The sequence below is a fragment of the Brienomyrus brachyistius genome, chromosome 1 (assembly GCF_023856365.1).
Source record: "Brienomyrus brachyistius isolate T26 chromosome 1, BBRACH_0.4, whole genome shotgun sequence".
NCBI classification, from domain to species: Eukaryota; Metazoa; Chordata; class Actinopteri; order Osteoglossiformes; family Mormyridae; genus Brienomyrus; species Brienomyrus brachyistius.
This window is the reverse complement of record NC_064533.1, coordinates 16,329,748-16,355,130: the sequence shown is the minus strand read 5'-3', so window position 1 is coordinate 16,355,130 and position 25,383 is coordinate 16,329,748. Positions and strand designations below refer to the sequence as shown.

General features: G+C 45.6%; 2 protein-coding genes across 7 annotated transcripts; one reads left to right on the top strand and one right to left on the bottom strand.

The window, feature by feature from the left end:
* The first annotated feature begins 19 nt into the window (after positions 1-19).
* LOC125745141 (ATP-dependent 6-phosphofructokinase, platelet type-like) lies at positions 20-14,992 on the top strand. 3 transcript variants are annotated; one of them, XM_049017677.1, is made up of 23 exons: positions 20-39; positions 1,402-1,520; positions 3,291-3,364; positions 3,697-3,774; positions 3,877-4,066; positions 4,471-4,636; positions 4,730-4,774; positions 4,963-5,071; positions 5,192-5,287; positions 5,448-5,540; positions 5,721-5,846; positions 6,872-6,936; positions 7,360-7,429; positions 9,807-9,953; positions 11,066-11,136; positions 11,472-11,559; positions 11,799-11,951; positions 12,158-12,322; positions 12,639-12,700; positions 12,788-12,899; positions 13,154-13,253; positions 13,736-13,841; positions 13,917-14,992. In XM_049017677.1, the coding sequence occupies exons 2-23, from the start codon at positions 1,427-1,429 to the stop codon at positions 14,068-14,070; spliced, it is 2,364 nt and encodes a 787-aa protein (XP_048873634.1). In that variant the 5' UTR covers positions 20-39; positions 1,402-1,426; the 3' UTR covers positions 14,071-14,992. The 3 variants fall into 3 exon arrangements, 2 of the variants coding, with proteins under 2 accessions (XP_048873634.1, XP_048873624.1); XR_007398583.1 differs by lacking the exon at positions 20-39 and adding an exon at positions 13,567-13,627 and having other exon boundaries at positions 1,032-1,520; positions 13,917-13,935; XM_049017667.1 differs by lacking the exon at positions 20-39 and adding an exon at positions 1,032-1,237.
* On the bottom strand, positions 14,511-23,230 carry LOC125745121 (presequence protease, mitochondrial-like). 4 transcript variants are annotated; one of them, XM_049017656.1, is made up of 27 exons: positions 23,098-23,230; positions 22,750-22,852; positions 22,455-22,561; positions 22,126-22,277; positions 21,445-21,559; positions 21,187-21,283; positions 20,734-20,894; positions 20,423-20,549; positions 20,125-20,213; positions 19,879-20,007; positions 19,655-19,768; positions 18,954-19,050; positions 18,673-18,807; positions 18,580-18,598; positions 18,460-18,498; positions 18,027-18,143; positions 17,612-17,759; positions 17,381-17,501; positions 17,116-17,192; positions 16,810-16,975; positions 16,626-16,726; positions 16,415-16,532; positions 16,007-16,119; positions 15,576-15,701; positions 15,247-15,392; positions 15,037-15,139; positions 14,511-14,875 (listed from the first exon to the last, which is right to left on the bottom strand). In XM_049017656.1, the coding sequence occupies exons 1-27, from the start codon at positions 23,142-23,144 to the stop codon at positions 14,782-14,784; spliced, it is 2,961 nt and encodes a 986-aa protein (XP_048873613.1). In that variant the 5' UTR covers positions 23,145-23,230; the 3' UTR covers positions 14,511-14,781. The 4 variants fall into 4 exon arrangements, with proteins under 4 accessions (XP_048873613.1, XP_048873586.1, XP_048873604.1 ...); XM_049017629.1 differs by having other exon boundaries at positions 18,460-18,598; XM_049017647.1 differs by having other exon boundaries at positions 16,626-16,669; positions 18,460-18,598.
* Positions 23,231-25,383: the final 2,153 nt, after the last annotated feature.

Below are 25,383 nucleotides of genomic sequence, written 5' to 3'. Positions count from 1 at the left end.
ATACAGTGCAGGTTAATACTGTTCAAAATATTGCAAAAGGTATGTTGTCTTTATCATTTTAAAAACAATAATTTCTATATTAATTGAATGCATATTTAAGTTTAAATGGAATACAAAATAATACCGACAAACAAGGCTGCATACTTGTAAAGCAAAAATACTAATGAGTATTTTTAAGTGCATATATAGTTAATAGATAAGTACACGTTCTCGGTTTTAGTTCCAGTGTTTATGGAACCCTTATTAATGAAATAAGCTAAAATTTTGCTATGACTTTTTCAACTTAATATATCCAACATACTTAACAATGCTGCGAAATTGTGAATTTCATTATGCTTCTCTCGTAATTAGAATTTGAAATATCTACAATAACGAATGATATGCATTTGCCTTACAGCACTGATAGTCGTGCGCTGTGAAATATGACAAAATGCGATCAGCTAAAGCAGGCGCAGGGTGACATTGCATTTCATGACGTGATATACTTTGATGTGCGAGAATCCGAAATTCTCTTTTATGGGGACTTTTTATGGGGGCACAACCCCATATTCAATCAACTATTACTTTAAAGACATGTTCTAAACAGTTGGACTAGTTAGGATCCCAGCGAAAGCTTTTCTTTATATCATTATTAGTATCATCGGAAGCCAAGTGCAAAGGCAATAATAATAATCTGAAAATAATAAATAGCAAGGTTAGCCAGAGATGCGCGTATGGGGGTTAATAAAGCAGACAGACATGCGCAGATAGGGTTTAATAGGGCAGACATAGATGCGCAGATAGGGTTTAATATAGCGCAGGCGGAGATGCGCAGATAGCGTTTAATAGGGCAGACAGAGATGCGCATATAGGGTTAAATAATAGCACAGGCAAAAATAAGCAGATAGGGTTTAATAGGGCAGACAGAGATATGTGGATAGGGGTTAATAGGGCAGACAGAGATGTGCAGATCGGGTTTAATAGGGCAGACAGAGATACGTGGATAGGGGTTAATAAAGCAGACAGAGATGCGCAGATACTGTAGGGTTTAATATCGCAGACAGAGATTCGCGGATAGGGTTTAATATAGCGCAGACAGTGATGCGCAGATAGGGTTTAATAGCGCAGGCAGAGATACGCGGATGGGGTCAATAAAGCAGACGGAGATGTGCAGATAAGGTTTAATGGGGCAGAGAGATGCGCATATATACGCTTTAATAAAGGCTACTATTGGATGTGCACTGTGTCATTTAATCAGGTGAGCTGGCAAAACTGCTGATGCAGCCATGGGGAAAACCAGGCGGAACGGGCAACAGTAAAGGAAGGGAAAGGAGGGGGATCGGACAGCCATAGCAGCGGCGACACCGTGCCGGAACCCGCTCGGTCTTTAACGCGTCATTCCCGGCTTTGACTCCTACTTAGATCCTGCTGAAGGAAGAGCGCAGATATGGAAAAGCAGCCCGATAATAAGAAGTTTTTCGAAAGCCTCTGTGGGGCTGGAAAAGCCATCGCCGTGCTGACGAGCGGAGGAGATGCGCAAGGTAACCACACTGGGTGACATTGGCCTCGACCCGTAACGTCCACATGAAGTACCGCGAGTCGCAGATAATAACATCGTCCGTATCGCAGACAGTCTCAGAGCAAACCGTTTAATAAGCGGCTGCCGCAAATTCAATTAATATTTCAATGTATTATTATTTCAGCTGCTGTGCGAATCATTTCATCATTATATGCAACCCTGTCGTCGTCCCCGTTGCTTATTAACCGACATGCCCGTCTGTCTTCAGCACTGTCACTGAGAAATTCACTTTTTAGACAGATGCATACCACGGTCTTGCATCAGTAAACCAGCATCACTGCATTGCGGGGGCGGATTTCCGTCAGTTATATCGTTTATTAATAAACTGCAGTTTTGAGTTTAGAAATCATAGCGGTAACGGAACTGCAGGAAGTGTTTAATTGGGATCTAGACTCTATATTAAGTGAAATCGGGGAATAGTTCTACTAATACATATAATGATTAACGCGTGCATGACGTCGAAGCTGGGGTAAACAGCAATTCCCTTTTAGTCGGATGACGTCTATGGATGCGCCCGAAGGAGCCGCCATCCCATAAAGGACTCCGCAGGACTCAGGATTTATGACCTTCTTGGCAGAACTGTGGTGCTGGGGTAAAAGTACTTTGGGGGTTAATATTTTTCCCTGCCCGTGAAAAGAACAGTGGGAGGCGGTAAAGATCACATTTTCATATTTTCTGTTTATATCATGACTGTAGGCTAATATTACAATCGATCGACTTTAATATCGCCCCAGTACTTATGGTTTTCCGTAGAACCTTCCATTACTGACATCTTTACGTGCCACAATACCGCAAAAGGCGTAATATGCGGCTTTGGTAATACTAAATCTCTCCTCATTTAACTGTTAACTTAATCAAGTAGGTATGTGAAAATGTATTTTATTTGATGGGATCTCAGTGTGTCTAACCAAATTACTTTTCTAATGTAGGGCAGCTGCTTTACTGTCATTGTGAGTTTGTTGATTGCTTCCTAGCAACAATAATAAGGCATAATTTAGTTATCCACAGTATGTCAATTAGGAAAAACACCTTGAATAGAGACCATAATCCAGTGCACACTAATTAATCTGGTACATCTTCTATTGTCTGCTTGTTCCGCATTAATGAAGAACCTTTGAGAGAACGTAGGAAACAAGTCCTGTGACATGTGTGGAGAATTGTTAAAACATAATGTGTGAACTGTGAGGTGAGTATGAAGTATTGTCAAAAATGCATAGAGTACCCTTCAAAAATCAATAAGATTTATACAGAGCAATGTAAAATCCACTATGGTTTAGCAGATAGCCTTCTGACAGCTCTGAGGAGCTGGACCTGTGCAGGTTTCACACACCCTTCTGCGGCATGAACCCCCCCCCCCCCCCCCCCCCCCCAGGCCGTGGTAGAGCTCACTGGCATCATGATCACTGTTGGGATTACCTGGGCTGCTGGTCATGTTTACCCCAAGGGCACTCACTCCTCTCATTTAGGGCCCTCTGGCTTTCCTCTCTGCTGGTGGGTGGTGTTCCCTAGAAAAAAGCTTTGAATAACCTTTATGGGATGTGTGCTTGATGGGTTTGCATTGTGCTGTGTTGATCATTCTTGGTGTTGATCGTTGACCATGTTTGCTGTTGAACTGTGCTTGGCCTTGACCGGTGACCACGCTTCGCATTGACCGTGCTTGGGGTTGATTGTTGTCCATGGTTTGTGTTGACCATTGACAATGTTTGTTTTTGTGCATCGTTTGCCTCTGCAGGGATGAATGCTGCCGTCCGTGCTGTCATCCGAATGGGGATCTACGTTGGAGCTAAAGTCTACTTCATTCATGAAGTCAGTTATATACCGATATATGTTATATAAACACCGATATACTGAGTTTATATGCCTGCTGAGGGAGAATCAGCTCTGATCTAGTGGTAAATATCATAAAATTTACAGAAGAGCTCCTGTTATTTTTTATTTTATATTTAAATTTGTTTAAATTTTACATTTCAATTTGTTGTTGTTTGTGAATCCAGTAAAAATGTACGCTGTTAGCTGATGCGCTATCCTGGGACATGTGTAATGTTGAACCCAATAATGCCGCTTAATTGGTTTAACAATGTCCTCGTTGGTGCAGAGGCGGAGCTTAATTAAGTGTGTTCCCTTCCGCTTCCTTGCAGGGTTATCAGGGTATGGTGGACGGTGGCGAGAATATTAAGGAGGCAACGTGGGAGAGCGTGTCCAGCGTTTTGCAGATGGTGAGTGGGTATGGAGGGCTGTGGCTGCTTGTGGGCATTTGCATTGCAATGTTTCTTAGGAGATTTGCTTGAGCGAGTGCGGTGTGCACTATCTGCCACCAGGGTGGCACTGTCATTGGCAGTGCCCGCTGCAGCGAGTTCCGCACGCGTGAGGGCCGCCTGAAAGCCGCCCTCCATCTGGTGCAGCGTGGCATCACCAACCTGTGTGTCATCGGTGGCGATGGCAGCCTCACCGGGGCCAACCTCTTCAGGGAAGAGTGGAGCGGCCTGCTGGAGGAGCTGGTGCAGCAAGGTATAGCATTGGGGGGGGGGGGGGGGGGGGGGGGCAGACCATGTGGGTGGGTCACTATAAAAACACATGAGCTACTCTGAATGCTGTCAAGGACCGAGTGGAACACTGACATCATCCCATCCGTCCATCTTCCAACTGCCAATCCTGATCAGAGTAAGGGGGGTGTGGGGGGATGGAGCCTATCCCAGGCAGCATAGGACTCACCCTTAAAAGGAGATATCCAGTCAGTCAACCTTTTTTGAAAAGTCAAAATTAGAGGTTCACAAAAATCATTTGATGAAATCATAGATGAATTTGTGCAATGTGTTTCCCCTGGCTTGGCTTGCGATAGTCAAATCTAATACAACTTTAATACAGTTTTAATAAAGTTTAAATAAAGCTTCTCTAATCCCGACATCTTTCAGGGGAGATCGAGGAAGAGGCTGCGAGCAGATATTCCGCCCTTCACATTGTGGGGATGGTCGGGTCCATCGACAATGATTTTTGCGGCACCGACATGACCATCGGGACAGACTCCGCCCTGCACCGGATCATTGAGGTTGTGGATGCGATCATGACCACTGCCCAGAGGTAACCCGGGTCCCCTAAGATGTCTTTTCGCTGACATCAGATTCCACATTTTTATCTATTTGTTCAAGACATGCTGTGATTGATTCTCTTTAGCCATCAAAGGACCTTTGTGCTGGAGGTTATGGGCAGGCATTGTGGGTAAGACCCTTCTCTGCATGTTAGTAGCCATCACCGCGACAGATCTGAAATGTGCATGTCTCTAGCTGAAGCTATTCTGGAAGGCTTGTGTAGGCTTAATTATTACCTTGCCAGAAGGGTTGATTAATCTGATCTAGCTGTAATTAAACACAGCGTTTAAGAGATGAAGTTGTGAGCGTTTTCTTCAGGTACCTGGCGTTGGTCAGTGCTCTGGCGTGTGGAGCAGACTGGGTGCTGATCCCCGAGATGCCCCCAGATGATGGTTGGGAAGAGAAGATGTGCAGGAAGCTGTCGGAGGTGAGTGGTGCCCACTAGCTCTCCCTCCTGGTACTGCATCAGGCCTTTAAACCAGCTAATCATGCAGAGATAAATGTTGCGGGAATGATAGACACTTAGTACTGCACTGCCGTTGTCCAGACTCGATCCCGAGGCTCAAGGCTGAACATCATCATAGTTGCTGAAGGAGCTACTGACAAGCACGGGACGACCATCACCTCTGACTATATAAAGGCTGTAAGTCCCAGAATGAGCTCTCAAATGTGGGCCGTAGGGAAGGATCTCTCTCATTTCCATGCGGAAAGTGGGGTCCATGTTTCTTAACGCTAAAACGGTGGCAGGTTTAGTGTCAGACTGATTTCAGTGTTTGCTGACGCGTCAGGATTTTCTTTCCCAGCTCGTCGTACGATGCGTGGGGTTCGACACCCGTGTGACCATCTTGGGTCATGTGCAGAGAGGTGGCACGCCCTCAGCCTTCGACAGGATCCTGGTAAATCACAACACGACCCCGTGTGCCTGTGATCAGTATTGCGGCTGTGTTCTGCCGCTCTTGGCGTGTAGATGCAGGTTGTGATCAGATTCTATCACCACTGTGTCATACTGGACAGTGATCCCCATCCGGGCTGTAAGTCTTTTCCAGTGCTGTTGGTTGAAGTATCTGACCCCCCAGGCAAGCCGAATGGGTGTGGAGGCAGTCCTGGCCCTGCTGGAGGCATCCCCGAGCACCGAGGCCTGCGTCGTGTCGCTCTGCGGTAACCAGGCAGTGCGACTCCCCCTCATGGAGTGTGTGCAGATGGTGTGTTCCCACTCCTGGGCCTGGTTGTGTCTCCTGGACCATCATACTCCGTCTGGCAACGTGTGGCTGTAAGGTTCAGGGCATCCAGAGCAGGCATGCATTGGCATGTAGTCTCCCAAAATACCTATAATTACCGATCAGGCATGTGGCCAGGTAGTAAAATTATTCTCCCTCAAAATTTTGGTTCAGCCCCCTGGTCGGCGAAATCCACGGATGGGAACCCGCACCCCAACCCTGACACGTAAAAGGTATAACCTACATTGTTTTCAATCTGCGCTACAAAGCAGGGCTGTTTAGAAAATTTGGCACTAAAAATGATTTTTCCTGTTGTTGCCCGTGCAGGTTTTATAATTTTAGTTTTCAAATTAGCATGTGCTTTAAAGCTGGCAAAGTCAGCATGTCCTACTAATGCTCGGATGGGTTACATATTTCAGCCCAAAGAGGTATGACTCCAGTGAATTGGTGCCTGACTTGGCCTTTTTGCATGACCTATGACAGCCTACCATCCCGTCCTTGTGTCCTACGTCTCCTCTGATGTAGGACCCAGACCACAATCTTTTAGATGGTAAGAATTGCATAGGAGGGCGGTGGTGCAGTGGTTCACATTGTTGCCTCATACCTCTGGGATGAGGGTTTGAATCTCAGCCCTGGTCCCATATGTGTTGAGCTTGCATGTTCTCCCTGTGTCATCATGGGGTTTCCTCCATGTACTCTATTTTCCCCCCACAGTCCCGAAACATGCCGAGGTTGACTGGAGTTACCAAACTGTGCATGTGTGAGTGTGCCCTGTGATGGGTTGGTGGTCCATCCTGGGTTGTTCCCTGCCTTGTACCCATAGCCTCCAAAATATGCTCTGGACCCCCTGTGACCCTAAAGAGGAGAAGTGGTTAAAGAAGATGGATGGATGAATGATGCATAGGAACTGAGGTTGTGGGAGGAGATGCCACATACTGTACCTGTGTCCATAGATGAATGGCTGGGTGAAATGAAGAGTGATTGGTTGGATGATGTATTTTTTCAAACAGACTCAGGAGGTGCAGAAGGCCATGGACGAGCAGAAATTTGAAGAAGCTGTGAAACTGCGTGGCAGGTCTGTACCACATTGAAGACACCCCCTACTGGCCTCTCCCCACCCCTGGTCCTAGAGGCGAGCTGGAAAAGGGAAAAGGGAAACGATAAAAGGAGCAGCCAAGTGGAAAATTACACGGGGGAGCACTGCTTTTCCGGCTTGTCTGAGGTTACGGTGCGCGACCACATCCGGGGAACATGTTCACTCCCAGCGAGACGGCGTGCTGGCCAACCGTGATAACGGGGCGGGGGGGGGTACAGTATTGGCAGAAACTGCGCCGGTAACAACCCCTCACCTCTGCAAAGGCATTATCCGAGTGATGGTGAATACCAGCCAAGCATCTGTGTTCAGAGACTGTAATCCCCATTGTAGTGTGGTGTCTGGTCTGTATGACACAAAGGGGGCTGGCCTGAGGCTTTCTCTGCTTTTGTTCCATGAATGCAGGAGTTTTGAAAACAACCTGAAGACCTACAAACTTCTGGCTCACCGGAAACCAGAATCTCAGCTCCCACACGTAAGTCTGCCTGTGCCGTACGGAATCTCAGCTCCCACACGTAAGTCTGTCTGTGCCATAGGGAATCTCAGCTACCACACATAAGTGTGCCTGTGCCGTACAGAATCTCAGCTCCCACACGTAAGTCTGCCTGTGCCGTACGGAATCTCAGCTCCCACACGTAAGTCTGCCTGTGCCGTACGGAATCTCAGCTCCCACACGTAAGTCTGCCTGTGCCGTACGGAATCTCAGCTCCCACACGTAAGTCTGCCTGTGCCGTACGGGATCTCAGCTCCCACACGTAAGTCTGCCTGTGCCGTACAGAATGTCAGCTCCCACGCGTAAGTCTGCCTGTGCCGTACAGAATCTCAGCTCCCACACGTTAGTCTGCCTGTGCCGTATGGAATCTCAGCTCCCACACGTAAGTCTGCCTGTGCCGTACAGAATCTCAGCTCCCACACGTAAGTCTGCCTGTGCCGTACGGAATCTCAGCTCCCACACGTAAGTCTGCCTGTGCCGTACAGAATCTCAGCTCCCACACGTAAGTCTGCCTGTGCCGTACGGAATCTCAGCTCCCACACGTAAGTCTGCCTGTGCCGTACGGAATCTCAGCTCCCACACGTAAGTCTGCCTGTGCCGTACGGAATCTCAGCTCCCACACGTAAGTCTGCCTGTGCCGTACGGGATCTCAGCTCCCACACGTAAGTCTGCCTGTGCCGTACAGAATGTCAGCTCCCACGCGTAAGTCTGCCTGTGCCATACAGCATCTCAGCTCCCACGCGTAAGTCTGCCTGTGCCGCACAGAATCTCAGCTCCCACACGTAAGTCTGCCTGTGCCGTACGGAATCTCAGCTACCACACGTAAGTGTGCCTGTGCCATACGGAATCTCAGCTACCACACGTAAGTGTGCCTGTGCCGTACGGAATCTCAGCTCCCACACGTAAGTCTGCCTGTGCCGTACAGAATCTCAGCTCCCACACGTAAGTCTGCCTGTGCCGTACAGAATCTCAGCTCCCACATGTAACTGTGTTTGTCCATGGGCCATACAAATTCTCAGCTCCCACATGTAAGTGTACCTGTGCTGTATAGAATCACAGAAGAACAAAATCCTGTAAGTGTACTTGTCCCTCTGCTTTACAGATAATTTCACTGGTCTTTGTATTTATCTGTTCATTTTTTAATAACCATGTGGAGCTATGCACATGGTCTTCACTAGGCATGTGCATCTCCATCACTCAGGCTACACGTATCTCGATTCATTTTCAATAATTCCATACACTAAAGATACAAATGAAGCAACTACTAATGTGATTCACCCCTATTACGATGCAGTGAGATTCAACAAGATTTGATTCGACACTATGCTCTGTCTGTCTGTCTGTCTGTCTGTCTGTCTGTCTGTAAGTACATACGTACGTACAATGATTTTGCTCCAGAGAACTTTATAGAAGGGGCTTCATTACAGTTCTCTTGGTTGCTTTGCGATATTTAATGAAACATACTTAACACACTCAAGACTATAAGACTATTTCTCAAAACAGTTCATGCATATAGCACAACACTATGGTTTAGCTCCAAAAGCTTGTAACTTTACACAAAACAATTAACTCATGTCTGAAAAGCAAATAATTCCATCAGAAATGAGACCATGGGAGTCAAAATACTTCTATATAGTCCAGATGTCAGTGTAACTATGCTCCTGAGCTCCAATATTCTGAATGATAATCATTTTTCTCTTTCTCATTGTCACTAATTGATCAGTTTTCTTTAGCAAACTGATATTTATTCATGTCAAAGATGCCAGCAGTTTCACCATTGCAAGGCTCTACATTACAGTATGTAAAGACACTGAAAGAGAAAACACTCGCATGCAGACGTATTTTCCTCAGATCTTAAGACACAGTACAGCAGCAAATAAAAACGTCACACAGCACTATAAGAGGAACAAAATCCTCTTTTAAAACACAACAATGCCATATCACTGCAATTTATGGAATATATTTTTAAATCATTTTGAAAGCTTGGTTGACTGTTTTGCAAGTGGTGGCTATCACCATGATCACATACAGATATACTTTTGGGTGTAAAATTATTACACTGGGAAATTACATCATCTATTTTGACCAACAAGACTAAAGAAATTGAAAATTGTGTCAAATGATGACAATTGTACAAAACCATTTGCATATATGTACTAAGAGATTTGCATTCTGCTGTGCTGAAATGACGTTATGTTGTGGGGATTATACTTGTTGTTTTGCAAATGTTAATTGTCATTTGAAAAATGCTCCAAAGCAATCGAGAAAGGCTGCAATCCTAGTGACTTGTTGCTTAGTGACCATGGAAACCTGGCTGCTATTTTCCTGAGTTGCCGATCTGTCCTCCCCCCAACCCCAGAGCTCCTTCAACGTGGCTGTCCTGAATGTGGGGGCCCCGGCCGCAGGCATGAACGCGGCGGTCCGCTCGGCGGTTAGGGTGGGCATCTCCGAGGGACACAAGATGTTTGCTGTCTATGATGGCTTCGAGGGCTTCTACAAGGGACAGGTCTGCCTTTCCTCACTGTCCTTACTGCCCTGACAGACAGATACCACACTTACTAATAGCAAAACACTGTTAGCTTAGCACTCGTTAGCCTGGTGTTTTATACTCCTGGTACGTAAGACTTTACCAGCATAAAATAACCTTTTTATGACTTCCTGTTACAGTAAACTACTCAGCAACAAACTGCCACCCACTGAGGCTTCTTAAGCCCAGATTCTCCCATGTCAGTAGATGCTTATTTTTGAATGTATCCACCCATTTGCCATCCATGGAGCATTTTACTTCACGTCCAGTAGAAGCTTTGCTGCTTTAGCCCACGTTACTCTTTATGCATGATCCTACCCTTGCGGTGTTTCTAGGATTCTGCTAGATAGGTCTGTAAGCTAATCAGTCTCACGATCTCCGCAGTGTGTGCCATGGCAGTGGTGTTTACACTGACGAGTGTCTTGATGGCCATTACATTTTACTGGAAGCTCAGCCTAGCAGGGCTTGGACCAAAGCTGCCTCCTGACAGATGTATGTTTGTGATGGATGATCTGCTTCGCTTCTGTGTCGCTTCGGACAAAAGCATTTGCTGAATACATTTACAGCCAATTTGTCCGGAAGCAATGAGCTCCTGAGGACAGAAGATTTGAAACAGCTAATGCCATATCTTAGATATCAGGATGACACAGGATAATACCTGTACTAACCTACTCCATGTTCCTTGAACTCTCTCATTGTTGCACTTTCTGTTACATTTAATAACTGTCTTATTATGTTCTTGCTTTGTTTGGCTGACGTTGTGTTGCTCCGGCTCCAAAACAGCTTACACTCGTACCTGGGTATTCATTGGAAGCTCAGCTACACTTATGCTTAATCGACTCCTTGACAGCGTGAATGTTCGTAATGTGGCTTTGGAAAAACGCATCTGTTAAATTAAATAAATGTCAGTGAAGATAAAGATACATTTCAGGTTCGCTATGGTAGTAAAAGTAATTCACGCAATGCCGTACTATTAGAATTACATAACTTTCCACAATTGTTTTCACCTGCTGCTAACCCCAACCCTGCTGACTCGTCCAGAGGAAATGTGTAAATGACTCCTCTGCACTTTGCCCACTTTTCACCCTCAGATCAAGGAGGTGAAGTGGGCTGATGTGGGAGGCTGGACCGGACAAGGCGGATCACTGTTAGGAACAAAACGGTAAAGCGCTAATTAGTGTAGCACTCACTTTGATGTTGTAATAACACCATTTGAATGTGATATTGAGCAACCATGAACTCTTGTCTGTCTGTACTGTCAGTACATTCAGCTGGCTGGATCTGCAATTTTCTTTTGGTGAAGATCCTCGCCACGACCTCCTCAATGTGAAGTGCCATTTCGGACTTGGGGGTCCTCTGGGCTGTGATGTTGAGAGAACATATCTGAGAACATGCCCAAATGTGTTTAGATGAGAGATGGCAGAACAAATTACTACTGTAATCAAATCATACTTTGGGAACAAACACCAAGGATATGGTCATGTTTATTAATTCTAGGACACTTCCTGGCAAGCACCTGGACAAGATTGCGGAGCAGATGAGGAAACACAACATTAATGCTTTACTCGTGATTGGAGGGTTTGAGGTATGTAGTTAACGTGTTATAATTTTGCAGCACAGCCTTAGGAACGGAAATTAGCAGAAACTGACGGGCTGTGAATTTTCATGCGAGTATCGGTTAGGTCTCTGATTTCTGTGTCTGCCTTGTTTCACGGTGAAGCGGCAGGACAGGCACGGAGGCGGCCCTTTCGGTGATTTAATGACGCCCACTTTTCACCAGTGGGAAGCAAGCATCAGTGCCCTGGTGCCTTGTCTTCACTGCAGGCGCTGGAGAGCTTGCTGCAGCTTCACGAGGCTCGTTTGCGTTTCGAGGAATTTTGCGTGCCGCTCTGCATGCTGCCAGCCACCATCAGTAACAACGTGCCAGGCACGGACCTCACCATCGGCGCCGACACTGCCCTCAACGCCATCGTGGAAGTGAGCGACACCTCCCGTACCTGCCCTTCGATTCAATTACTGAAAAACACGACAAAAGATGGCGGTTAATTTCCTTCTTCGTGTGGCGCCGGTGGTCTTCATCTGAAGTCACTTTGCATTGTTCTGTGATGTGCTCTATTCTTTCTTTCTGGAGAAGGATCTGGAGAAGTTCCGAATGGCTTTCTCACAGAACGCTGTGATTTCAGACATGTGACCGCATCAAGCAGTCCGCCAGCGGCACCAAGCACAGGGTCTTCATTATTGAGACCATGGGAGGTTACTGTGGGTACCTTGCCAGCATGGCAGGGCTCGCCTCGGGGGCGGACGCAGCCTATGTTTACGAGGAACCTTTCGATATCAGAGACCTGCAGGTATGTGTAGAAATTAATGAGTTTACCTTGGCCTACATTGGGATTTCTAAAGTCAATACTGCTTTTTTTTCCCTCTCTCAAGAACGCGCCCTTGAGTATAAGCATATGATTATTGATCAAATTGTTTTGCTTCAAAATTAGTGTTCCTCAAACTTTATGAAGTGTTGATAAAATCTGAAAGTGAGTGATTAGACTAGGTTTGTTCGTAACTGGTTTATGCAAACTAGCGTTGTAGATCAGTGTGACCTGTTACACCCTGTGAGAAGACAGACAAGACAAAAGATGGGATGTCTGATGTGGAATCTTTAAATTTCAGTCGAACGTGGAGCACTTGACAGAAAAGATGAAGACGAGCATCCAGAGAGGTCTGGTCCTGAGGTAACATCATCACACTTGTCTAAATAGCTACTCTGAGACATTCTTTTCCTCAAACCCTGGACATCAAGTTCAAGTTTGTTGTTGCAGAAATGAAAACTCCAACAAGAACTATACAACGGACTTCATTTATCAGCTGTACTCTGAAGAAGGAAAAGGCGTGTTTGACTGCAGGAAGAATGTTCTGGGTCACATGCAGCAGGTAAGGATAACGACCGAATGAGAGACACTGCTTCCCGGCGTTGGGGGCAGTTTGTGGCAGCTCAGTGGGTTGGGACACTGTGCTAATGATACATAGGTTAGCGATTCAAACCCTGGAGACTGCAGATGTCACAATTGGGCTCTTGAGCAAGGTCCTTAACCACAAGCTGTTCCAAAGTACAATCTGACCCTGCCTTTTTTTAAAAATAAATGTGGACGCTACTTGCTGACATGTTCTCCATTCACTCCTGAAAGGGAGGAGCACCATCACCCTTTGACAGGAATTTCGGTACAAAGATATCGGCCAAAGCTATGCAATGGATTTCTAGGAAGCTTATTGAAAGCTACAGACAAGGTGAGATGCGTCTATGCTTGTAACCTTCACTGGTCAAAATAGAACCAACAAATTAAAGGGATGCTAAATAGTCTGTGTGCACAGCTCCACAAGGCATGATTAATCGCTCAACAAGAGCTGGCGCAAAGATGCCTAAATGGTTCAGCCTCTCGGTAAAAGCTGGTTAAGGATATTAACTCCAGGCAAACAGTTTCGTTATTTTGGTTTGCACAACCTCAAACATGCTGAGGACATAAGGCTGCCGTCTTGCATGTGATGTGGTCTGATATTTACTTTATTGCTTGCATTTTAATCCCTATGTTTAACTTACCAGTGCAATTCCCTCTGCTGTTTTTCTTGCTGAATGCCTCTTATACGGATCATTTAAGATGAAGGTACAAAATATATATTTACTATGTGTGCCAGGCTGCTAACTTGTAGGTGTTTGAGGTCAAATGGGATTTCATCTTTGTGTGTGTTTGTGTGTGTGGCGTCACCTGCAGGGCGTGTGTTCACCAGTGCAGAGGACACGGCCTGCCTGCTGGGAATGCGCCGTCGTGCTCTTGTCTTCCAGCCCGTGGTGCAGCTGAAGGATGACACTGACTTTGTGTAAGCCCCACCCACTTTTACCCATCTCCCGTCTGCCACTATTGGCTCATGTACCACTTTCTGCTCCGCCCACAGCCACAGGATTCCAAAGGAACAATGGTGGCTCAAACTGCGCCCTCTTATGAAGATCCTGGCCAAATACAAGACCAGCTACGACATCTCCGACTCAGGCCAGCTGGAGCACGTGGTACGGAATCACTCCAAGGAGTCTGAAGCATCCACCATCTGATCTCGGCTGTGGCTCCTCCCACATGGTTTAGCCATTGGTTAGACAGTTAGTATGGCTTTGCCCCCTCGCTCTTGTGTACCTGCAAACCTTGTGTTGTTTTAGGAAAGTGACTCACTTTGTAGTTTGGGAGCCAGAGGGGCTGTGCTCCTACCACTGACCTCCATGTAATAGAACCTTCCAGCAATGTCAGGGTAGATCATACTGCAGATCCTTCAAACTGAAGATATATTAGGAACACCAACACGGTAGTCATGTTCAAACAGTAACGCTAATGTTTCGTGAAGATTATCTCATGTTGGTATGTGTTTATTTACCCAAGTGGCCTTGCAGCATTTATCCATCCATTTGGACCCATAAGATCATCTGGGAAAAGTTGACTAATGGAATGTGAATAGGGACGAAATTGACTAAAGACGCACAGCTATGTGTCAGACTATAACTGTTCAAAAAGCTGAAATTTTATTAGCTGTACATAATAATTTATCGTGGATTAAAAATCTGTGCAGCCAAGGAAAATGTTCAGAAACCCACAGAAGGTTTAAAGTTGTGTACAAACTGTAGGTTGTTCTATATATTGACGTTTGTGAACATCAGGAGTTTGTTGTGCAGGGGAATGTAGCCCAGCGGCTATGAAAGGTTCCTGTAACCATACAGTATCTGAATAATATCACAGAAGGCGATGGTCCTCGGATCGATCTCCATGATTCTTAATTATCTTACAACCCATGATGGATCCTTCCTGATATTTCCATTTTCCGCTCCGAGGACAGCTATTCCATGTATCTGCTGTCCAACGCAAAGGTATCTGTGACAACACGTTAATGTTACCACGTGATAGTTACGCCTGTGTTTGTATTTATACACGTTATCTGTACCAGCCAAGGCCATGATTAAACTCCACCCACAGATCAATTCACTGAAAGGTGTCTGTGTGAACGTTTTAGATAATGGATTTTTCATAGTTACCTGGTTGCCACAGCAATCAAGTCCTGCTTTGCTACGGCGAAGAGTCGCTCCCTGTGTTCCTGCTTCAGCTCATCTGAGACGCCGTTCAGGAAGTGGTCCATACCTAAAGCAGTCAGGAAGTCACATGACCTGAAGGGAACAGGCCTCTCGCATAGAGGGCCCAGTCTGATGTGCTCCAGTAGGGGGCGCCATCCAGCAGAAGCCACCTGCCTTTATTGCACGGTGCCTCTGGCGCATCCACAGTGGCGAATGTTGACAGTTTGGCCTCGTCAACGTCCTGCTGGGAGAACTTTCCATTTTTTGCCCATTCTACAGCGCGACTGAAGGTGGACAGCGTCTGCATGCAGTTTGGGTCCCTGTGGGGAGTTTGAATGGTGAAATGAAGTTCGTTTGCAGCTGTTATATTACTGAAAAATACCTGGAATTCTGGCTCATGCAGTACTCGGTGTGTATTATGTATAATATGATAAATGACAGTAAGACAGTTGCAGTCAGTGATATTAAGCTCACATTAATGGGTCAGGTTGACGGTCTCCCACCTGTACGAATAAAAGGAGAAAAGGCCGCTGTGGTCCATCATAGCTCCGCCCCCATAAGCTCCACCCTTTTCCCTGATTTCTCCATGTAGGAACTTTGTCGTCATCATGTGACTCAGTATCACAAGGCTAAATGAAATGCAGAGAAAAATAACCACAGTGTAGAAATGAAAGTGTATCTATGGGGAGCTGGGGGGGAGGTTTCACCTCAGGGTCAGCATTACGAAATCTAAACCTGTAAGCAGAAGGCAAGGGGGCCAGATGCCAGGACTGGACAAGCTCTTTCCAGACGCCCAAGGAGATACAATGCTGCATGATGACACAAGAGTGAGAAGCAGCAGCACCAACAGGCCGTGCAATGTTTTGGCAGCAGAGTGAGCGTGATGACCAGCGTGTGGAGAGTGCCATTTTCGGCTCCTAAAGGTTTGAATTACCTAGCATAGTCCTGGTGTGTGAAAGGAACCGTACGGACACTTTCGCCAATGAAGCTCACAGGAAATGGAAGCTCGAAGTAGGTCTTCATCTGGGAGGGCGTGAAGGTCGGCTCCTGAAAAAGGGACATAGAGGAGTTCCCTGCAGGAAGCCTGAGATCCTGCCTCGTCTCATTTTATCCTGGCTACTGAGACTACTTTGCCACTTGGGCTGGGTGAAAAGGGCGATGGGAGGTCAACAGGCTGCTGAAATAGGAATCAACCGTAACGTCCAACATGTACCAACCGAGACTTAAACATGTACTACAGATCCCCAGGGCTAAAAGTGCTATTGATGGTTAACAATGTACACATCACATACACTAACTAATTACCACGCCTCCTTCGGAAGTCTGTCGGTACTGTGAGTACCTCAGTAACATTCAGCTGGCTGGATCTGCAATTCTTTTTGATGGAGATCCTCTCCACGAACTCCTCAATGTGAAGTGCAATTTCGGACATCCTCTGGGGTGTGGCATTGAGAGCACATCTGAGAACATGGCCGATTGTGTAGAGATGAGAGATGGCAGAAAAAACATTTGACCTGATATATATTTGAGTAGGTTATGTGACGCATCCTGACCTCATGTCCTGTTGGTCGAAGATGTATTTCTTTATCTCAAGCATCTTTTGAAGGACAACACTGAGGTTGGGCAGGTTCACAATCCGTTGAATAAATTGCACCTTTAATGAATCAACCATTAATGACTTACAATGATGCACTTAACACGTTGCTTTATCGTGGTTGGCATCCTGGTGCATCTCACCTGATCCATTCCATCAAAGGTCTCCTGAAGCCTCCCGGCTGATGTCAAGGTGTGGCCGGCCCTCGTCATGGCATATGTATGTCCAGAGCTGGAGATTCCATTAGACAGCTCCTGGGCAGATATCATCAGCAGAACTCTCAGGCGCTCCTCATCCTCAAAATTAGGGCTGGGACAGACGTACACATTTCTAACCATGACCATAAGGCGATGTCCCCCATTTGCAAGCATGTATTTGAATCATTTCCCATCTTCAAGTATTAAAACAAGAGCTGCATACTGCATGTTAAGGCTTTGACAACCCCTAACCTGTTGAATATTTCAGCCCAGAGGTCAAACATGGCGGAGACGTTTCTTTCCAGACAGGAAGACGTAAGGAGAATTCCCTGGAATGAAATTAAGTTCATTTTCTTCACAGGAATTAGCAACCTATTGCTGGTTATGATGGGTAATCTTTTAAAAGAGCCACACCCATGACTGAAATCAACATACTGCAGGTGGGTAAAACAGGACCTAAAGAACCCAGAGACAGCATCCTTCCAGCATGGTTAGGGCTGTGAAAGCTAAGGTTCACCTGCTCGTAGGTGTCCAGGTTTCCAGTGTCAGTGACGACCTGTGGAGAGACCACCATCCCCCCGGTCTTCATCTCCATCTGCTGCGACTGCTGTCTGTAATCCAGACTTCCACAACCCAGCCTGCAATGGCACACCTCTCTATCAAACTCCTGGGACACCAGGTAAAAATACATCTCAACAAAACAGTTTTACCTGAATCGTTTCATTGTGACATCTTCAGGCTCCCTTACTTTGTGATGATGTTGCAGAAGAGCGGAATGTAAATCTTCAGGTCCTCGGGCAGCGTCCTCAGGCCGCACAGCACTCGGAAATACACCATCCCATTTGTGGGTTGGGGACTGTACTGTACTGGAACCTCAGCTGAACGGGAACATGGAACTGACCCATGACAAACCCAAGGCCTACCGGTGACCATCAACATACAGAGAGCCCTAGAACCTGCCTGAACAGCAACTACAGCATTACCAAGGTCTGTGTTTTCATACAAATTGTGTGCATGTGAACATAAATACATACACATTCCAGTAATTACTTCAGTACAACATTTGGCCAACATAATTTTTTAAGCCTGCTGGTAAAATCCACGGATTCCAAGTCTATCCATCCGGCACCCAGAACTCAGCAATTCCTCAACTGGATATGTACCTGCCATCCCCATCTCTAAAGGAGTGGCTGTGATCACTGGTGCAGCATCAGATACTTTGAGAGCTGGGAGGCAGGAGGCATCCTGGATTGAGCCCTGAATAGTCAGAAGCTGTAGGCCTTCAAAGAAAAAACACACAGTAAAGTAAAGTACTGGACTGGACAATCAGAAACTGCCAGTCACATTTATGTGCCTATAATCATTGGGCTCTTATTTCTTAAGTTGACCTGCACCACTTTGCACAGATATACCCTTTGGTTCTTGAACTGTCATTCAGCAATTCCTACTAGAAGCTATCAGGGCTTCTTAGTACATTATGCAGCGAGATGCTCTGAGTAACTGCAGTCTTTAATACAAAGTTACTGACATGCAGAGGAATCAAACTCGAGGACAAACTGAACCAAAATCTATGTGGCGAGACTGAAGACATTTTGCCTTTCTCATGGATCTCCTTCCTGTCGTCATCGGACAGAGCCCGGACTTTCTGCTGGAGCTTCTCCTCCTCAGCCCTCCTCTGCTCCTCGAAATACGCCTGGTCCGGGCTCATGGACAGAGTCAGTCTGTGCTTGTTGTCCTGTAGGCGACAGCATACACGTTACCGTACACATGCCACCCATCAATAGGCAGATCTCCAATCAGAAATGCTACCTTGAAATACTGCTTGATTTTCTCTTGAAGGTAGCGGGGATTATCCTTCAGGCACTGCTTGAATCGCGTTACCATGTCGTCAATCCTCAACATCGGCACCGGGTCTCCGTCGTGATTCCAGCAAGGTGCAATATACTATGTTTTTACACAGGAAATGACTCATAACGTGTTTTATGCAAATACAGTGTTACATTGTACATTATTAAAGGAAACATTACTGCAGATAGCATGTTTTCAATGGGCATCCATTAGCCAGGGTTTATTTAAGCTCCGGTACTTACTAATGCTAAAGCCAGACCAAAATGCGTGGACTGATGCTTCAACTGGACTTCGATTTTGTGTAAAAGGGCTTCAATCCTCTCTTCTTCAAAGCCAGAGCTTTTTAAAATCATGCCAAGAAGATAAAAGCCAAGCAGTGTTACAGAGAACAAACTTTAAAATCACTGTTACTTCTTGGGCAACCTCACTAACAAAGAGCAATAGTATATCTTGAAATAAGTTATATTTTCTTCAACAAGTGAAGAATACCTTCGGCATACTCTATATATGTATATAGAGTATATATACAGGTCATCGTCGACTTATGACCTATGCGACTTATGACTGACTGACTTTACGACCGTTCTGAGACCGCAGATACAAATGGCCATGACTGCACTGCGTCGGAGAGCAGGAGTGCTGCCCAGGGTCTGACAGTCCGACTGCGGGCAGCAGTGAACTTAGAAAATAATATATGATACGATAATAAGGTTAAAAAACACCAAACATTATGACTTAAAGATCATTTAACTTTATTAAACAATATACTATACATACGATCATTGTTCCATATATAATAAAGGGCCGATTTATAACCAAATTGACTTACGACCGGCTAGTCGGAGCTGATCGCTGTTGACGACGACCTGTATATATAGGGACTAATGACCTTTCATTTTGAAATTTCTGTTGCTGCCATTAAGATGATAATGACGATTCTTACGCTTCAACGTGGTCTATGGTTTGGAGGATGATATTTTTAATTTTCTCCATGTCTTCCTCGGATATTCCCTGTAAGCCAATGGAGAATGATGCTTCCTTTTTACTTCCATCATATCTGAAAACAAACAAGATGACAGCAGTGACAAACCTGTTAGAGAAACATGTGAAAACTCAATATTTGCACATCCTCATCACTGGGAATAAATAAAAACAATTCAAGCCCACCCCACGATGGAGGAGAAGGCACTTCCGAGCTTGGGTTCAATCAGCGCCTTGTAGAATGGCGAGTTGGGTCCAGTTACCATCAGCGAGGACAGAAGGTTCAGTGTCAAGGCCTCAAACGTGTCTGTGATGCTGGACAGGAATTTCAGCAGTGTCACCAAGGCTCATTACCGTAACGTGTAAAAAGATGCGACAAAACATTGCTAGGTCGGTGTATCTGACAGTGGGTGACTACAAAATGGTACGCACTCTCCGAGAAGGTAGCTCACAGTCAGGCAATTCTGCTTAGAAGGTTCCGGAGCCAAAGGGTTGGAGCCACACCTTATGTGGTACTCTCTCTGGAAGCGCAAGAACATGGGGTCAGCGTTTACAAGGCTAGTCTCCATGGCTGCAATTATGAAAAGTAAGGTCAAAGTTCATTCACAAACAAAGGTCACATTTATTGCTCCCACGGTAACTGAAGCAGCATTTATTGATACATCGTGACTGAATAACCATGCTCTGCTTTCTGGAAGTTTCCCTCCTGATCCACACACGACATACTTACAGGATGGTCCCAGCGGGGTTCTGGGGGCACGGCAGTGTCGGGATCGATCTGATCAAACCTGGATAGCGCCTGCTCCTCGATCTGCTTCAGATGCTGCTCGAGAGGTAGGTCCCCATAAGTGAAGAACCTGAAAAAGCACCAAAGTTTTTATACACTAACATGCACTTTTCCCATATAAAAAGATCTTGATTATAGCAAGCAACTAAATAACCATCTGAGAGCAAGTGATCCGGCTACAGTTGAACTGGTCTTTTTTACAGATGCTCTTGTGGCTGGTGTGATACTTCTGGCCTGATGGTTCCGGGCGATACCTCGCGTTGCTAGGGTGATAGTGTCTGGTGTGGAACCGCCTCAGCTGCTCCCAGGAGAGGTCGGGTATGGATAAGGGATCTCCAGCCGAGACCACCGAGTAGGTGTGGGCTGGGAGGAGTTTGTTCTGGAGGTGCTGAGCGAAGAGACTCTCGCTGTGAGCCTGAAAGGTGAGGCTGGTGAAACATCTGCTAGAAAATAAGCCTGGACCAGCACAGCACAGAGTTGTTAAATTCACATTATTCAGTAAGATCATTTAGGTCCCCAAGGACTGAGTTGAGAAAAACTGATTCAGGTAATTAAACATCACAACAAATTATAGAATTAAGTTTTAATAACATATTCCTACTAAAATAAGCACACTTCAAGTTTTACAAGGATTTGCCAAAGGCAATCGTTTTATTTGTTTTGACTGTTTTTATTTTTACATGTTTTTATTCATCACTCTGACTTACAAAAGCCCCCTTCATTTCATTGAAGACGACGCCTTTAAACACCAGCGGAGAATCTGGATCGGTGGGATTCTCGCCCTCCAGCCTCCATACCTCCTGCCTGCCCGAACAAGAAAAGCCGCGAAATTGAAGCTCCTCGTAGCAGGGATCCCTCCTTCCAGCAGCAGACTGCCAGAGGCCTCAGAGGAGGCCAAGCAAATGCATGAAGCAAGGTGGAGCCATTGGCCATGTTCAAGCAGACCGCCCTAGTGGCAGACTTACCAAAAATCCAACTCATGGAGGTTTGGGAAAAACACGGCATCCAAATAAATGGAGAGGAGATTCTGGAAATCTTTACCATTTTGCGTGGAAAACGGATACATAGTGTAATCACTTGCTGAAATAACAGTACACAAAGGCAACAACACAGAAAAATTTGTAAGATACAAAAATAGAATAGAACAGAATATCTTTATAGACTGTCCCCAACTTACAACTCTGTTCTATTCTGACAGACATACATTGAAACGGACATATATCAGAATTTGGATAATCTCACTGACTTTTTGGTGTGAGGATGAAACTGGAATATGTATGTGAGCCCACCATGGTTACACTACCAATTAATATGTCACCGCTGCAGTTAACAAACAGCATGCAGCACGCAATAGGTGATGTATCGCTGCCAAACGTACAGCCACCTGAATTTATTTCTACATACGTTTATGCCATTTTCTTTTCATTTCTTAAAAAGGCAGTCTTCGTTCGCATGTGCAAGTCGCTGCATGTTGCACAGGTGGCAAGTCAGGTACAGTCAGTACTGTTTTGCTGAACAGTTAACTAAGTAATGCAATCAAATATTGCATTTAGGAGCATTAAGTGTAACAGTGTAAGATTTTTAAAAATTAGCACTAAGCAGTGCAGTCTGCCACATTCGAAGTTGTGGCATGTCTGTCGCGGGACCTGTGAAGGCATTCATGAAGGTGGCCAGGGAGCGACTCAGCATCCTGAAGAAGGGGTCTCGGCAGGGATACTCGTGCGAGCCGCAGAGCACTGCGTGCTCCAGGACGTGCGGCACCCCAGTGCTGTCCCTCGGCGTCGTGCGGAATTGAACGCTGTGCGGAAGAGACGGCAAACACACATGCTGCAGCCGAACACGCTAACAGACACAGGCACCACCTGCCGTCGTGCCACAAACGACGACTCCCTGAGGCGCAGGGGTGGTTTCTTCCCCCCCCCCAAATGTTTCAAAAACTAAATGAATAGCTGTACTCTGAACATGCCCTTCATACCTGAAGAGGTTATTGGAGTCCTCTCGGGCTAGGTGCAGGACCTCAGCTCCGGTGACATTGTGGCTCAGCTGCACAGCCGTGAGGCACAGATCAGGAACAGGTGTGACCTGAAACGGAGAATCAGAATATAACCCTGAATGTTCTGTACTGACATTTTTATATGGACTGGGCTGGTTGTGGAACTGAATAGCCCTTCAGGGATAGATAAAGTTATCTGAATTTTGAATAAAACACACACAAGTTACAAGGACCACGTGTGACAGGGTGGTTTAAGACGTTAGATCATCAGACTTACCTGCCTCACTGTAAAGCCATGTATGTTTTGTCCAGCCTTATAAGACAGAACCTTCTCCGTCACAGATGTACTTTGGTGTCTCCATGATTTCTGTACCTTAATACTAGGTGCACAATGTCAATAGCTCAGGAGAACTCTGCAAAATAACTTTACTTCCATATTAAATTATTAAAAAATAAACTGGTGCGCGCTGGCTTGTTACAAAGCTGTCAAAACTATTATGTGCTAATTACAGGTTGACAGATTATGTAGGTAGCTTGTTATTGCAATTTAACGAGTACTATCATGCTGCTGCTGATTATTATTAAAGGTTAATCCTGATTGGCGGCTCATTATGGAGGTACTCACTTTAAATATCGAAGTTTCCACAGTAAAGTATTAGTTTGTCTATACATGATCGGACGACTCCAACATTAAAGAGGCGTTACGTAACACCATCTCAACGCCTATTACACCATGTGACAGCGCTCCACCTTGTCTGCGCAGGCGTAGACACCAGGGCCCATGCTCCGCCCCCAATTGCCTTGAACCCTCTCTTCCCATTGGCTGCGAGGCTGAAGGACGGCAACGAGGGTTGGCTGCCGAGCTGTGGCAGCGTAAGATCAGCTGTTACTCCGTTATCTAGGTGTACAAAATTTTCAACTTTTGCAGCCGTAGAATTATTCCATTTCTGCACATGGAGCCTCGTGAGTGGGACAGTGAGATGACTGCAAAGCCACCTTCGAGTCTGTGCGAGTCCTCCAGTGTTGTGAAGCTTTCTGTCACCTGAGGTACATGCTCCCTTTGACCCATTCTCGGTTTGGCTGGTACCAGACCGCCTTTTGCGGGCGCTGTGCAGCCTTTAACATTAAAATGGGTTAACGCTTCTTTTGTCATTTGTAGGTAGTGTAATATGTGCCTTCTGTAAACCATAATAACAGATAAGTTCAGGGCAGTGAAGCAGAGAAACCGACAGTGAAGGCGAGCAAAGAGCCGTTTGTTTCTCTGCACCGTCTCCAGATTTACTGGCATATTTACGCGGCGTACCATGCTTGAGGGTTTATTTAAATAACCTTTTGCCAAGTTCTAATTGCGTTGGCATAAAGTCTTGCTGTAGTTATTTGGGAATGAACGTGGTTCTTATAAAGCATGGCTGAGGTGCAAAAGCTAGATAGGCTACTATCGGTATTGGGTTTATAAAGGCGTGATAAAGTTGTGCTTGACTTGATCATCATAGCACGTTTATTTTTGTGGAACCGGTTCCCGTAGAAGTCCTGCTACTGTACTTTTCTTTTCTGTTTGCCAGTTTAATCTAAAAAATAGAGTACTACTTTCACGGTTGCAAATCTAAAGAAACCATTAAAAACGCTGACCAGATAATCCATGTCATGGAGGACAGTTTGAGCTAGGACAGGATTCGTGAACTACCATTTCAATTAAAAAGACCTGGATTTCACTTAAGCGCTGAGTTTTAGCTGTCTGCTGATTGGTCAGTCTCCTATAATCATGCATATGTCACTAATGTTAATAGGAAACATCTGAATGAGTCTTTAAATTAAGGAAACAACCTTGTCAAAGCACAAGAAGAATCAAACTAGTTTAAAAGTAGTTTTAAAACCTGATGTAACTCAAAGTGCCCTCCCTGACATGGATTGCATGGTCACCCTAATTTATCTAGATCTGACGTGGGGTGTGCAACTTCACACAGCAGCGTTTTCACATCTAAACAGATATCTACCCTCTAGCTTACAAAATAACTTAAATATACACCGATCAGCCATAACCTTAAAATTGCCTGCCTGATATAGTGTGGGTCCCCTCACGCCACCAAAACTGATCTGAACAATCCAGGCATGGATTCCATTCCTATGGGGTGGGGTGTCCATGAACTTATTTGAGCGTCTTTGGGATGTGATGGAGAATAGGATTGCCTTATAAGGAGTTTGGAGGCCGAATCAACATCAAATCAACTCTCTTTCATGTTCCTCAAACTATTCAAGAACAGCTTTTGCAGTGTGGCAAGGTGCATTATCCTGCTGAAAGAGGCCACTGCCACTTGCAAATGCCGTTTCCATGAACAGTTGTACTTCTACAGCAATGTTGAGGCAAGTGGTACGTGTCAAGGTAACATCCACATGAATACCAGATCCCAAGGTTTCTTAGCAGACCATTGTATAGAGCATCACACTTTTCTTCCCATAGTGCAGGTGTTGGTAACCCTGTTCCTTGAATGCCAGCATCCAACAGATTTCCTATCCTACCTGATGAGTTACTATCTGCCTGAGATTATACGTGACTCATCAGAGACCAGGTAGGATGGGAAACCCGCTGGGTTCCGGCACTCCTGGAACAGGGTTAACTACCCCTGATCTGATTCTGAGGCCCACATACCTATGAGGTCAGCATTAGCACTCTGACTGCTCTGCTACACATCCCCTTCCTCAAGCTGCCATGCATTGTGCATTCTGTCATCTTTCTGTCATAGACAGCATTAACTTGTTCAGCAATTTGCGCTACCGTAGTCCTCTCGTATTATGCACCATCGAGTCATGTGTAAGAACTGACTGTTTACTTGCTTAATGTATAATTACACCCTGACACTGACAGGTGCCAATGTAAGAAGATAACCACTGACAGGTGAAGTGAATAACATTG

Bases quoted from the DNA above. Each gene is read 5' to 3' on its own strand.
- LOC125745141 (XM_049017677.1), top strand. From the start codon at position 1,427: ATGGAAAAGCAGCCCGATAATAAGAAGTTTTTCGAAAGCCTCTGTGGG. The intron at 5,541-5,720 runs GTAAATCACAAC...CTGACCCCCCAG, and splicing joins CAGCCTTCGACAGGATCCTG to GCAAGCCGAATGGGTGTGGA. The intron at 13,254-13,735 runs GTGAGATGCGTC...CGTCACCTGCAG, and splicing joins TATTGAAAGCTACAGACAAG to GGCGTGTGTTCACCAGTGCA.
- LOC125745121 (XM_049017629.1), bottom strand. From the start codon at position 23,144: ATGTATAGACAAACTAATACTTTACTGTGGAAACTTCGATATTTAAA. The intron at 20,008-20,124 runs GTGCGTACCATT...ATTCCTGTCCAG, and splicing joins GTGAGCTACCTTCTCGGAGA to CATCACAGACACGTTTGAGG. The intron at 14,876-15,036 runs GTAACTATGAAA...GTGTTGTCACAG, and splicing joins TTGATTGCTGTGGCAACCAG to ATACCTTTGCGTTGGACAGC.